The 15,100-nt window shown below is 39.5% G+C and overlaps 1 protein-coding gene across 1 annotated transcript in view; it reads left to right on the top strand.

Moving 5' to 3' along the window:
* The first annotated feature begins 851 nt into the window (after positions 1–851).
* The window catches only part of LOC117408853 (GDNF family receptor alpha-4-like), a 99,385-nt gene continuing 85,136 nt past the window's right edge, over positions 852–15,100 (top strand). The window contains exon 1 of the mRNA XM_034014212.3: positions 852–1,420. Within this exon, the coding sequence (XP_033870103.2) occupies positions 1,378–1,420 (43 nt within the window). The 5' untranslated portion in view covers positions 852–1,377. The remainder of the gene's footprint in view (positions 1,421–15,100) is intronic.

Below are 15,100 nucleotides of genomic sequence, written 5' to 3' on the forward strand. Positions count from 1 at the left end.
TTGTAATCAGAGTGAACATTCAATGTTGTGATTTTTTTCTTTTTTTTTTTAATCCTAATTTTAGAAGTGTAATAACACACAACAGGGAGCAGTAGTTATGAACTTTCCACACTTCCTGAGTGTATGAAGGCAGGTGATTTCATGGATCCTGCATGCGGTATAATGCCATGAGTTATTTCCTTACTTACCAACACACGCCCCTAGTGGATGTAAGAAAAGTTTAAAAAAGTTAAAAGATAAATTGCTTCAAATGCTATTTTTTTTTTTTTTTTTTACATTAAGGCTTACAGTAGTTGTAGATTCTGTTGCTCCATATTGAGTTATTTTCATTTTTCTCCAGAGCAGCCTCTTCCTAGCTTTGAGGTCTGGGAAAGCGATTGGACTGAACAGCCTTCCTCATTTTATTCAAATGATGTGCCATTGTACCCTTTTTCAACTCCGGTCAGCCCAACACTAAAACAAATAAATACAATAAAATAAATGCTGGAAAATAGTCCATTTTAAGGTAAATCCAGTAAAGAAAAAAATAATAGTTCATGGTAAAGCCTGATTTTATATTGTGTAATACACTCTTATGAAACTTAGTAAATGTGTTTTGCTTTGTAAAATAACTGCTGTAAAAAAAAAAAAAAATAATATATATATATATATATATATATATATATATATATATATATATATATATATTAATCATTAAGCAGGTGGGCTGGTGTTATGAGGTAGTGTAACTGGCTCTTTAAGTCTCTCAGTCTCTCTCTCTCTCTCTCTCTCTCTCTCTCTCTCTCTCTCGCTCTCTCTCTCGCTCTCTTGCTCTCTCCCTCACTCTAGTTCTCTAGGCAGCACAGTAGCTATCAGCGGGGCAGTGGGACTCGTCTCAGATCACTGCTAGTGCAGGCTGGACAGAAGACTCATCTTCTCTACTTCTCCACTTCACAAGACTGCACCAGAGTGAGGAGCAAAGAAGAGGAAAACAGATAAACACACTAACCAAAACAAAAAGAAAAAAGAATGGTATCTTTTTTTAATTGGATCTAAACTCCATATTTAAGGCTTCCCATGTCTTAGGATTCTGGGACAAGGTTTCTTTTCTTATTTATTGTTTTTTTTATATTATTATTCTTTTTTTTTAATGAATAATCGTTTTAAAGTGACCGCACATTAAGGGGAATGGTCTTCAAGGTTTCGTCAATCCAGATATTCAGGATTTGTATTTATATATCTGAGGAGAGAAAATTGTGAGTGTGGATTTCATTATATATGCAGTATATGTGTAAATATATGTATACTTAGCATATTTTGTGTCTGTTTAAAAGATACAGTGGGAAAAAAAAGGTTTTGCCTAAGCTCTGGATCTTTAATTTCACTGTACCAGCAAGAATGGATCTTGTGGCAATTTACCTTTTACTGCTGGCTTTTATAGGTAAGTGAGATTTTAAATATTGCAAATCATTTTGTTTGTTTGTGAAATTGCTATTATTAAAATGTGCATTTCAATAACATCAATAATACTTGAAATCATATAGTTTATAATGAATATTGTGGAAGGTTTATAAGTTTCTTAACTAAGACTTCAAATATGCTTAAAAATGTTAATGTAATTTTGATACTATTAAATTGTGTATTATTTTGGAGAAAAAATATATAAGTACAGGATTTGAAATATTATAATTTAATACAAATTACAGTGCACTTTATATTTTAATACTGGCTTTGATTGATAAGTTGCAAGAAAGACATTTTTCCTCAAATTATCTTTGGGTGAAAGTAAGTTTTCTTTTCATTTTAAAGAAACAGATATAAATACTTGAATCATGTAATGGCTGTGTAAGTGCTTTGCTGCTTTAATGTTTTTTTGTATTATTATCTTTTTAAATAACTTTATATTTAAACTTTTATGTTTGAATGCTTTTCATCTCTAGTCATTTATAGTTGCATAGGGTTATGAATGCAGCACTGCAGATAAAATAAATAACTACATAAATAAACATGATCATTGAGGTAGGGGACTCGAAATGACAAGTTCTATCTTGATCTTAATCAAACTGTATTGTGTTGAATCAAAGCATTGCAGTAGAGTACTCCTTTCTCATGCACGCAGACTGCACACCTGTCTTCAAGCTCATAGTGTACAGAGAGAAAGGTCCTGATTTAGATAAATGCTGTTAAGGTCTAGGTCGGAGCATTTACTAGGCGCTGTAATCAGTGGATTTTATTACAACGAGTTAATAATAGTGTTCATTTATTGATATATTATCCCCTGTAAATTATGTGGTACTAATACTGATTTATATTAAAATACAGACCTTGGGTGCAGACGGTCAACACTCAAACTTACAAGCGTGACTCGATCGTTTCTACCAAAACAGGACTCTGGGGTTTTCAATAAAACTCGCACCCTTGATCAATATTTGAAAAATGTTTTTTAAAAATGCATTAAAGCTTAAAAATAAACGTCATACTTAAGTTCTGCTTTATTTCAGATGCTTGTTACATCTGCGAGTTGCCTCTGTGTAGGTGGGTCTCCAGACCAAACGCATACTGTCACAATTTTTTTACAAAATCTAACTGATGACTTGCAAAAGCAGTGTCGTTTGACTGAATGGTGGCAATCTGGGGGCTTGTGTTCTGTCTGTGTTCTGTAGCTTGCCATCATATGCACTGATTTGTAACCCACATCCCCCTCCTGTCTTTTTGGGCACTATAAGACGTGATGAATTTTGTTTTGTCGTAGGGTCTGTTATTGATTTAAGGATTTTCCTGCCAATCAAATGATAATATTTGCAGTCTGCAGGTGTATTTAGCGATTCCTCTCTGAAACTTTGCATAGCTTTGCATTCACGTCAAAGCAGGACTATGCAGTATAGTGTAGGTTCTAGGACGATTACGAGGGGTTGTGAAAGGTGATATTACCTTTAATAGAGGCTCTCAGAAGTTCCCCCTACTGGTGAATGGTTGTAATCCATTTAAGACAAAAAGTTTTGGCATTTGAAACAATGGTTCCTAAAGGATGAGATAACACAATCATAACTTCAACCCAGAAGACAGTAATAATAAAAAGTGTACCTGTAAGTATGTGTGCAAGTGATCCAGCATCATCACATTGACTTTGTGCTTGTTCTGCCAGAACCCTTTGCTTGCAGAACTAATTACCTTTTTATCCACAACTTAAACAGTGAATTATAAAATAATTTAGACAGACATTATCTGAAATGTCTTTTAGTCTAATTTGTTTTACTATATGTAAAGTATGAGGTAAGTTTATTAATACTAACATTGTTTATTAGGTATGGGAATTCCATATTTATTGAAAAGTTCACTACATTGGTGATTGCATATTTATTTATGCCACCCAATATAAAGAGCTCCCAACATATTTGTAATAGGTCTTTATTGCGCAAGATTGACTAACATAAAGAACATGCATTTTTAAATATTAATTCTAGTTCCTAAACAATGGCAAGAGAATGGCTTATGTATGTCAAGATCATTCTATAGTCTGTTTTCAAAGCTATACTGCACACGGCTCTCTACATTTTCTCCTAGGTGTTTCAGATAAGCAGTAATTTAAGTGAATCCCGCATGTTATCTGAATTCAGTGTCAGGCTGTGCTGAAGAAAGCCTGTAACTTGTGGCCCGAGGGAAAACAGCTTGGTGCCTGAGCCGGATTTGGATTTTTCAAAAGCAGTTCAAAATGTTTGAGCCATCAAGATGAGTTTAATGGATTTGTGAAGCACTGAAGTGTGGAGACACTGATATCCACACAGTAATAGAATCATGTGTTATTTGAATGGTCTTGCACCTCACGTTTGGTGTGCCATTGTGTGTGTATAATTATGGTATACAGAGACTGACCCAGGCAGAGGTCATTTCTCGTTTTAACAAATGTGGGGCAATGATTAAGATATTGCTTCATTTTTACACTTACTAAAGTTTGTCTGCTTAATTTTTTTTTTTTAAGTGGAGCAAAAACTGGCAATTGAAACCTTTTAAACATGTATAATTAAAATGTCCTGGCAATTGCAATAAGATAACCTTGTTCAGATTTGCATGCATTGTCAATGTATTTCAATTTAGTTTCTTGTTGTTTCACCAGTGGGGAAGACTATTGAGATTTAAAACTGCACTTTGGATTTCAAGTCCATTCACCTGCAGCTTGATTAGTTTCACTGGGTCTTTCCATCAAGGAGTCTATTTAATTCTGAAATTTAATTTACAAAATTTGAATAAACTGAATGGCTAAAAAAAAAAAAGGTAAATCAATAATCTGCAACAGGGTTATGATGGATTTAACTCTATGGTCGTGGCTGTACCTGTATTCTATAAATCGTATCATCAGCGTGGCTGATCCTAATGTATCTCGCCCTCCCCAACCACACAAACAATGTTTCCCCCACCTAATGCTTCTGATAATGATGGACATGATCCCAGCCCATTCCCATCCACCACTTCACCACTGAAGGAGACCTTGAGTGGGTGAAAATCAGCTCCCTAACAGTGACTGCTGTGAATAGTGCAGCTGGCGACGAGGGAAAGACCGTGTGACAGCCTGGAGAGACAACTGACAGGAAGAAATAGACCCCATTGGGGCTGGCAGGGGTTAGCCATCCTAGCTGGCAGTATCCAGCTCTGTGTTATCAAATGGAACAGGATGCTGGAGACACCTGCCCAAGGCTTCTAAAAAATTAAAGAGAAAAATACCCCTAGAGTCTGCGAAGGTGACTCAAAGTTTGACAACACGGTTAACAACTAACGGATATGAGAACGGAGAGTACTTTGAAAAAGTACTCGTAAAAAGTAAAAAATACTGATCAATGCAAGGCCCTTGTCCCTTCTCCCTCAAGCATTTCATTCTCCCTTGATGAATCTTCAAACCCCTAACCGTTGTCACTTTGCTCCAGTCACAGACACAAAACTGGAGCTTCATGTCTTTGATAACTGCAGATCTTGAGCTAGTCCTTTGCAGTCAAGTCAGTCGAATGAAATCCAGGTTTGGAGTTGAAAAAAGAAAAGAGAAAGTACAAACTATTCCTGTAAAGTCTAGACGGCAGCAGGACATTGAGCACAGAGAAAGGAGGCAATTGAGGAAGCAATGGAGGCGAGCAGAACAAAGTCAGAAGGAGGCACTCAATCTGTTACAACGGGTCATAAAAGATAAGCTGGCAACATTGCACAGAGCTCAGTGCCTACAGAAACGCTGCAAAAAGAAGGAGTGTGGAAGCGTTAATCAGTTCATACATCAGGAAATGGTTAGGAGTTCCGCGCTGCCTCAGCGGAGTGGGACTATGTGGTAAAGGGATACTGCAGCTGCCAGTCTCAGCTGTAACCGAGGAGTTTAAGTCTGCCAAGGTTCGATTGGAAATTACATTGGTAGAGTCCCACAACGAATGTGTGAGGGAGGCAGCACCTGTGCTGTAAAGTGGGCAGCAAAGTCAGTTGTGGAAGATTGTGACAAGAATTGCTGAGTGGGTGACGTCAGACCAGAAGACAGGAACACAAACGACAGAGAGATGTGGAGTTTGGTGGAGCTGAGCGAATGCTTTCGCTCAGCATTTAATGAATAAACAGACAGAAAATAAACGTTTGTAACAAAAACACAAAAACAGGACACGGCACTTGCGCCAAAATAAACAGACATACAAAACGACTAACCACTAAACAGACGGTGCAGGACAGACGAACAAACACGGTGAGTGAAAACACTTATCTTTACGATTTTACTTTACTTTTACTTTATAATACCCTCCGTCTCCTAACCCGTTCTCCACTCACCGAACACCAACCACCAGTGAGTGAAAACATGCAGCTTTTATGCAGTTGTACCGAGATTCGATTGCTAGTCAATCATTCAATTGGAATCTCGGTACAACTGCACGTGAATTAATTAAAGTGCAATTCCCCGTGCTCACATATTACTTTTTACTTGCACGTGATGTGATGTGCCATCCCCGTGCCTAAATACAAATATACAATTTACACACACGTGAAACACAGACCGCTTATATCCCGTGTACCAATGCCTATACACCAACATTTACACACAACACGTAACATATAACACACACAGGGGGGGCACTTTGCCACAAAGATGCAAAGGCTGCCCTTCGTATCACTGATATCATGGGGCAAGTACAGCATGTAAGAGGAGGCCTTGGTCTCAGTTCAGCTCCTCCTACATGGCACAAAGCAGTCCCAGCTCAACGGAGGAAGTTGGTAGAACGAGGTGCAAAAGCTGGAGGAGAGGATGAGGTGCGTAAAGGTGGTTTCCCAGGCCAAGGACGAGATGGGAGAGTGTAGAACAACGCAGGATCAGCTGACGAGATCTATGGACAATGGAAAAGAGCAGGATCAGTTTCCTCAGATCGACATATGATGTTCTCCCATAACCTTAATCTATGCGTAGGAGAGGATCCGTGGTGTCCTTTGTGTTCAGTGCCAGCTACATTAAGACACATTTTGACAGGATACAAGGTGGGTCTTATCCAAGGACGGTTTACTTGGCGTCATGACCAGGTGCTGCGATGTTTGGCCTTAGCATTGGAAGACAAGTGCAGCATGGCCAACAGGTTGCCACCAATTCCAGCAATATATGACACACAAAGAACAACATTCCTCCGTCTAGGGGAGCAACCACCAAGAAAAGGTATTAAAACCAAAACTCGTCTAGGACAACTAGAAGCTGCTAGAGACTGGAAAATGCTGGCAGATGTTGGAAAACAGCTTATTTTCCCACCGGAGATTGCCACCACTAACCTTCGACCTGATATTGTCTTATGGTCTGGATCAGCACGCCTTGTTCACCTGGTAGAGTTAACCGTGCCATGGGAGGATGCTGTGGATGAGGCGTATGAAAGGAAGAAACTTTGGTACACTCAGCTAGCTGCTGATGCGGAACAGCAAGGATGGAGAGTCCAGGTTTACTCAGTGGAGGTGGGTTGTTGAGGATTTGTGGCACACCTCACAACCCGGTTTCTCAGAGACATCGGATTCAGTGGTCAAGTGTTGAAATGCATAGTGAAGAACTTATCTGAAGCAGCAGAGAGAAGCAGCAACTGGCTGTGGTTGAGACAAAAAGATTCTGGATGGGGGCCTCAAGCACAGTAGAAAGAAAGCAATGCCGAGGGAAAGGAAGGTAAGTAAGCTGGGCTTAGCTGAGTAGGGGATGGAGGGGGGTGATGCTGGGATGCCAGAATCACTTTCGAGCCCTCTTAAGGTGTTGTGGGTTAGTTGACGAAACACCAAGGATGGAAGGTGCCCACTTGAAGACCCCAGAGAAGTTCCCTACTCAGCTCAGTCCAGACGGTTGTCATGCTGATGCGCTAGGGAGGCCGCACTGTGGTTGATCCCTGGAGCCAGTATTGCAGCCGTTGTGTGTGCTGATGTGCCAGAGAGGCAAAATAGGCTGATCCCTGGAGCAAGCATTACAATTCAGCCATCAACACCAGGCAGAAGGATATCTACATCATCAGATGGAAGGAAACGCAGATAGATCACATTCGTTTACAGTAAAAGAAGCTATGTCTTGGTTTGGTGCTTATCTTGGCGAGAGCTGAGTCCAATATCAGCATGAAGTTTTAACACCTACTCTCATGTAATGGAAATCATTACAAAATCTCCTATAATATACAGTTAATTAAAAATAATGAAAGCATATAGCTAATTTTATGTGACATCATTAATGTGGCTAGGATTGGAAATTACAGGGTTTACTATATATAGCCTATCAGCAGTAATGATTTAAAAGTATTTTAAGTCTGTGATATTATTAGTAGAGGTAGTGATTCACTTTAGTCCACTGCCTTCTTCTATAGTGAACCAAATAACCAAATTAAACCACAAAGATTCTGTAATTCTAGTGTCATCTGGAATTAACCATAAGTATATGCACCACAGTGCTCCTAAAATTTGTGAAATCCTGAAATATATGAACATAAGGTATGGTAGTACAGAAAGGTTGGAGAATCAAACCCCATACCCACTTACAGTCCAATTGAAGAAGTTGTCAATTAAACTTGACTGAGGCACCAAACGATGGGAACCAAGACAGTAAGACTACCGCCAAAGGTTATAAAGTTCTTCATAGCTTATACCTGGTAATTGCCTGGTATACCAACTTCATTCATTGGTGGCTGGCATCCTTCAAATGCGTTTGTAATGTTTATTTTTTCCTCAGCATGCTAGTTTTAGAACCTCCTGGTATATGTTGTTAGATTGGGTGAACAGGAGCTCTGAATGAGACACAGTTATGAAGTAAAACCGCCCCTCTGGGTTTTCATTACCAGTTGAGCCGAGATGTGATTCCCTCATTTCCTGCATCTCCTGGCTCTCTTGTTCCCCAGCTCCATGAACCATGAAACCACGCCACCATCTCCACAACTAAATGCATATCTCTGTTAGAAATGATCCATTGCAGTCCTTGAGCACTCTGGGTTTTCATTACTTGTCAGTTGAGCCAAGATGTGATTCCCTGCATCTCCTGGCTCTCTCGTTCCCCAGCTCCATGAACCATGAAACCACACCACCATCTCCACAACTAAATGCATATCACTGTTAGATATGCATTGCAGTCCTTGAGCACTAGTTATATACTGATGTCAAGGTAGTGCATAATATCCACATAAAAATGCATCACTGTTTTGGCAGAGGAACCTGTAACAAATCAGAAGAGAACTAATGCCTAAGCAACATGAGCGGTGCGTCATGAAGTAGGGGAGAAGCGCCTGCAAGATCCTGGGTGATGAGCTCAAGAGTCTGAGTCTCTGGCTCGGTGTCTCATTAGACAACACATACGGCTTTAAAACAGGGCCTTGGGTCTGGATTCCCCTTACTAATCTGTGTTGAAAATATAATTTAAGTTAAATATCTCATATAACCCTCTGTGATTCTAAAAGAACCACATTTTCAAAAATGGGGATCAATATCCAGAAAGTTTTATGTCCCAATCACTGATTCACTGATGGCAGCTGTATTATTTCTTGTTCACTTGGAAGTGATAAATAATTACAAGCTCTTATTACAAAATAGGGGGGGGGGGGGGGGGGGGCTACCTTTAATATCACCGCAAGTGAGAATCTAAACCACAATGCAAAAGAGCTAGGCTCATTGGTATCTGTGGTTTTAGAAGGTTAAACCTACCTCATCTCACCGAAATGCGAAAGGACAGAATCCGTAAGGGCAGTGCTTCACACAACACTGCCCGTAACGCTTAGAAAGGTATGGTAAGGCCTATTAAAAAATAAACATGGTAAACCATGGTAACGTTTATCCTATGTGGGTTCTTTTGAAAATAAGATAACTTTAAAATAAAAATGCAATGTTTTATTCCATACAGTAGAATAAGCAGCATTCAAACTCAAATAACATACTTCTTCAATCCCAAACAAGCAATAGACACTGCACTATCTCATCAGGCAGTAATCAATTAAAAGTCGTTCTATAACTCAATTTGCAGATTCGTCAGAATACAGCTACAGTAAGTGTGATACTGACTAAACTAAACCCACTTTCTATATAAAGCAAAATTATGTTGAACAACATGCATTTACATTACTAAATGCACATACTGTATAAGTAATGTATTTTAAACAACTAATATTTATTTTACTCTTAAATTAAAATATGCAAAATTGTAATTATGGAAAATAAATCTGTATCACAATAGTATAACCATGGGAAAAGCATGGGAAAAACTTGTAAATTACAATGGTAATCTTTAAAAGGAAAGGATAAATATATTCAATATGGAAATAAATGTAATTCAAGAGTAAAAGCAAAATATGAAACAGGTGTAATAACTGAAATTAACAAGTTATTACAGTACAGAAGATAAAAGGGTTCTTAATCATTAAGATATTTTTAAAAGAGTTTGTCAACATTAACACCTCTGCTTACAACCTCCCAGTCAAAGCTATAATAATGAGCAGATGAGACAATAAAATGAGAATCTTGAAAACAAAGACTTATGCCGCAGTTAAAGGTTCACCAAAAACTTTTCCATGTTAGGGAAAATGGAAGGCTTTGCAATCATTTCAGCATCTTTGGTGAACCATAAGAGCTAAACATCATTATCTAGAGGGGGTTATACATCAGGGATTATTACCATATAGCCATTACAGAATTACACAATTAACAGAATTACTTTCTTTTACACATCATTCAATACAGCTGATGTTCCTATCACTGTTTGGCTTCACACCCCGCCCTTGTGTGTATTTTGTATTATTTTGTATTTGTTGTGTTATTATTCATAATGAATGTTTGGTGTGCACAGGTGTTTTAGGTCAGCAGTTTTAGGTTACTGTGGAAGGGTGGTGGGCAATTCACTGACACAAGGAGACAGTACTTTATTTGTAACGCCGCTCCGGCGTACTGATTTATTTGATGCAGTAGATGGCGCTGTTGTCTGTGATCTGGATACTGACAACAGTAACCAGAATCACGGCGTTTACCAATACAGGTACAGGCACAACAAGTGCTCACAAATAATAATGAAAACCAAAGGCGAAAGAAAAAGGGAAAATAAAACACAGTAATAAAACTACAAACAAAAAGTGCTGCTTACGCAGTGCCCCCACTGCCGCTAAGCCAGTCAGAACGGGCCTCCATCCTACGCTCAATTACCCTCTATACACTAGGATGGCCGGAGTTCCCCATACAACTAAGCACGTCCCCTCAGGTACGTGGTGATTTCTGTTATTTCTTTTCTCGTTAAATTATTTTAAGGCCGGCTGTTTTTCTCAGCCAGTTTTGCCTCGTTTTATTTTAAAACTGACGTCTTTCGTCAGTGTCACTGGGGATTCCCCAAACACGGCCACCCGAGCGCCCAACCAAACCAGATCTTATGGGCTGAGCAGTCTCCCAAGGCCTGCCCCTCAGCCACTCAGAGAGAGGGAAAGCACACACACCCTCTTCCCCACCTCTCCGTGTCATCGCCATGACCGACAGGCGGATCCCACGAGACTGCTGCCCTCTACCTGCAGTAATACGGATGTGCCAGACAGTCAGTCCAGATCTCCCCTGTTACAGTTACCAATTCACTTCACATGCAGAATGTGCCTGAGCCGAATGAATGATTACCAAGCAATTGAGCTCAGGCATAGCTGTATAAAAGAGTGGATCAGCTGCTCATAAGGGTTGGTTTGGTTCAAAGGCTGAACAAGAGCTCTGACTGAGACACTGTTATGAAGTAAAACCGCCCCTCTGGGTTTTCATTACCAGTTGAGCCGAGATGCGATTTCCTCATTCCCAGCTCCATGAACCATGAAACCATGCCACCACCTCCACAACTAAATGCATATCACCGTTAGAAATGATCCATTGCAGTCCTTGAGCACTCAGGGTTTTCATTACTTGTCAGTTGAGCTGAGATGTTACTTCATAACCGTGTCTCAGTCAGATCTCCTGTTCTGCCTTTGAACCAAACCATTCTGCTCTTTTATACAGCTATGCCTGAGCTTGATTGCGTGGTAATCATTCAGTCGGGCTCAGGCATATTCTGCATGTGAAGTGAATTGGCAACCTAAGACTGCTGACCTAAAACACCTGTGCACACCAAACATTCATTGTGAATAATAACACAACAAATAAAAAATTTAGAAAGCAATTGCTACTCCTACTGGCTTTAAACCAGCACGTTACTTGTTTTGTATTTGTTCACCGTGTTTGTTTTGACCATCGTGCCATTTTGTTTTGTTTAAATATTTTATTTATTTATAATAAACATGCACATCAGCGCTGCATACCTTGTTGTACTGAGTCTGTTTCTTCCTGGTCTGACGTCACCACAAAGCCATCTGCCACAGGGTACAGGACTGACTGGTCTAAAAGTCTACAGGTCTGGTATGGTCTAAAATGCAGCATTCATGATTTCATTATTATTTAGCAGATGCCTTTATCCAAGGCAACTTACAGAGACTATGGTGTGCGAATTATGCATCAGCTGCAGAGTCACTTACAATAATGTCTCACCTGAAAGACAGAGCACAAGGAGGTTAAGTGACTTTCTCAAGGTCACACAGTGAGTCAGTGAGTGAGCCAGGCTTTGAACCTGGGACCTCCTGGTTACAAGCCCTCTTCTTTAACCACCGGACCATACAGCCTCCTATAAATCTCCCTGTATCTTTATACGACTACACTACTGTTTATTTAATGTGGCCTTTTTTTCTAACTATCAGTTTCCTTATTTAAAATATTTCAGTTTACTGTGGTATGCCATGGTAAAAATATAACAAAGTTCCAGAAATCAAACTGAAAGCACAGTACAGCAGAGGGACGATGCAATCTGCAGATTTACAGTGAACATTTACCATAATAAACCTTTGCAAGGATCTGCTAGGGAAAGCATTCTAATCATTTTCTGTAAACCACTACAATGTAAATTCAGTAATGTTGACTGCGCTCTTGTAAATCCATTTACACTGTTCCATGAACATTAGCATTAACATGGCCTTGCTAATCGACGTGGTTAATCAGGATCCACAGTGGGTTATAGTCAAAGCTATGAGCAGCATTTCAGTTCTCTAGTATGTAATGTATTTAACAGCTTGGGTACATTTTATAGTTATATAAGAAGTCTCCTTGGGAATAACTGCATAGATCATGTACCAGATGTATAATTCACAAGATAGTGAAGTTGTTTCTGAAAGGATTCTAAAAGAACCACATTTTCAAAAATGGGGATCAATATCCAGAAAGTTTTATGTCCCAATCACTGATTCACTGATGGCAGCTGTATTATTTCTTGTTCACTTGGAAGTGATAAATAATTACAAGCTCTTATTACAAAATAGGGGGGGGGGGGGGCTACCTTTAATATCACCGCAAGTGAGAATCTAAACCACAATGCAAAAGAGCTAGGCTCATTGGCATCTGTAGTTTTAGAAGGTTAAACCTACCTCATCTCACCGAAATGCGAAAGGACAGAATCCGTACTTCACACAACACTGCCCGTAACACTCAGAGTTGTGTTTTAGTGACCTCTAGCACTGTCTGCACAACACACAAGGAGCAACCAGATCTTGCTCAGTACTCATGGACATTCCCCATACCACAAGAGCACTGCTTTTGTGGTTACAAACCAACAAAGTGCCAATCCACCCCACACAGAAACACACACTGTGAAGACTCCCACCCCAATCCTGGGTAGCAGACCTGCATTGTCACGCTAATCTTGCCCTTCCTAAACTCCTCACACTGTCCCTAAACCACCAAAAACACACACATATTAATACATCCCTAAATCCACATCCCCTAAATGAAAAGAATGTTCCAGTATACAATGTTAATACAACCCTATATTTGTGCCTCGGATCTAGAGGACTGGACTTGAGCCTTCTTGGTATGACTTCCCTACTTTATTTATTACTAGATCCATATAAAGTGGCTAACCCCTGCAGGACTGATAAGCAGTGTTGGTATTATTAACTTCAGCGGTGCAAAAACCTCACCAAGAAAGATTCTTGCTTGAGGCCAACTATACACAGTTCTACATGATTAGAATATGCTGCAAACAGATTTGAAACTCCTGCTATCCTGGGACAGCTGAAATGACAGAAACAGGAAACTTGCATTTGTGATCATGTGTACCGCATGTGCTTGCTCCGGCTGCTGCTCGTTGCATGATGTCCATGTGTGATAACCAGCAGCCCTAGGGCCCCTCTTCTACATGAGCTAAAACCTGTGTCAGAAGGCTATGCCGGTGTGAGATATCTTTAATAAATAAATACAGGTGCCTGATATCATCCTGATTTCCCTAGAAACAAACCTCCAGCTCTAAAGGGAAATATTTGCATCCTGTATCCGACACAACCTATTGTTTGAGAGAGACAGGTTTATCTAGGGCACTGATTCCATTCAGCTAAGCTGCACAAGTGCCTCTAGCGGATGTTACCAGAAACCCAGTGTCTTTGAAAGTCTAAGCCACAGAAGAGGTAATTTAACCAGACTCTTCTGTCTTTCACCTGCCATCCTGTGCATCACAACATGCATTTCAAAATGCTGTTGTGTTTAATTAGCGCTAGTTTGGTCTGCCCCTGCTACCACATTTGTGATTTGTTATTCATCCTTAAAGAGTAAGCGGGGTTCTGAAAAAAATAATGTTACACATCCCAACGTGTTGCTACAACTGTATAAATATCGTACCTGTCATTTTTCTTTTCATTGTTGACATCCTGACACCTTTTTACACTTATAACTTTACAGTCTGTTTTAATGCTTTTTTCAAAATGTCCGCTCTAGTGCACTGACAGTGTAAGGATTATTGCCCACATTGTCAAACAGTTAAAACAACAATAATGATCCATGATGTGGTACGGAACAGAAAAAACAGAGCACTTGTTGTTAAGGTTTTTTTTTTTATAAATCGCTCTTCCTGCAGTGATTTAGGGGACAGATCTCAAACTCTGGTCGACTAGAGCGGACATTTTGAAAAGAGCTTTGAAACAGACTTTAAAGTTATAAGTGTAAAACGTTGTTAGAATGTTAAGAATGAAAAGAGAAAATTACAGGTACATTATTTAAACAGTGTAGCAACACGTGGGGACGTATAACGCTATATTTTTCAGAACCCCGCTACTTATTCTTTAATGTCAGTGAATTTAATGAATTTCACTTAAAAAACGGTTACCATTGGAAATTAGCTGCTAATTTTACAGCTAACCAGTCTAACACTGCTTCTCAGTGTTTATCCGTTCTATTGTACTACAGTATGCACGGCATTATGTTATTGTATTCCTCATTAGGCTTCACCATGCTGTACTACAGTATGCACAGCATTATTACCCTGCAGGTTTTTATTAATTTCAAATCAGTTTCTACACGCTTAGCTTCAATACCATTTAGACGGTTTAATCTCCTGTCATTGTGCCACTGAATTTTTAATTTCCAGTACTTTTTCTTCTCCTTGAAAATGTACAGCTGCACAGAGCAGCTCTCTCCTCCATGTTGGTCCCTCCCCTCCTATTAAAATGCTTTCTATGCTGTTCAGTGAGTCCCTTTTTAGAGCACACCCCATATAACACATGCTGTGTGACCCTGCTTCTTCACCGAAACTCTGGGACAGGCGAATGATACTCAAGTTCAAAGTTTCATAAGAACACAAGAACAT

This window comes from Acipenser ruthenus, chromosome 2 (genome assembly GCF_902713425.1).
Source record: "Acipenser ruthenus chromosome 2, fAciRut3.2 maternal haplotype, whole genome shotgun sequence".
Lineage (NCBI taxonomy): Eukaryota > Metazoa > Chordata > Actinopteri > Acipenseriformes > Acipenseridae > Acipenser > Acipenser ruthenus.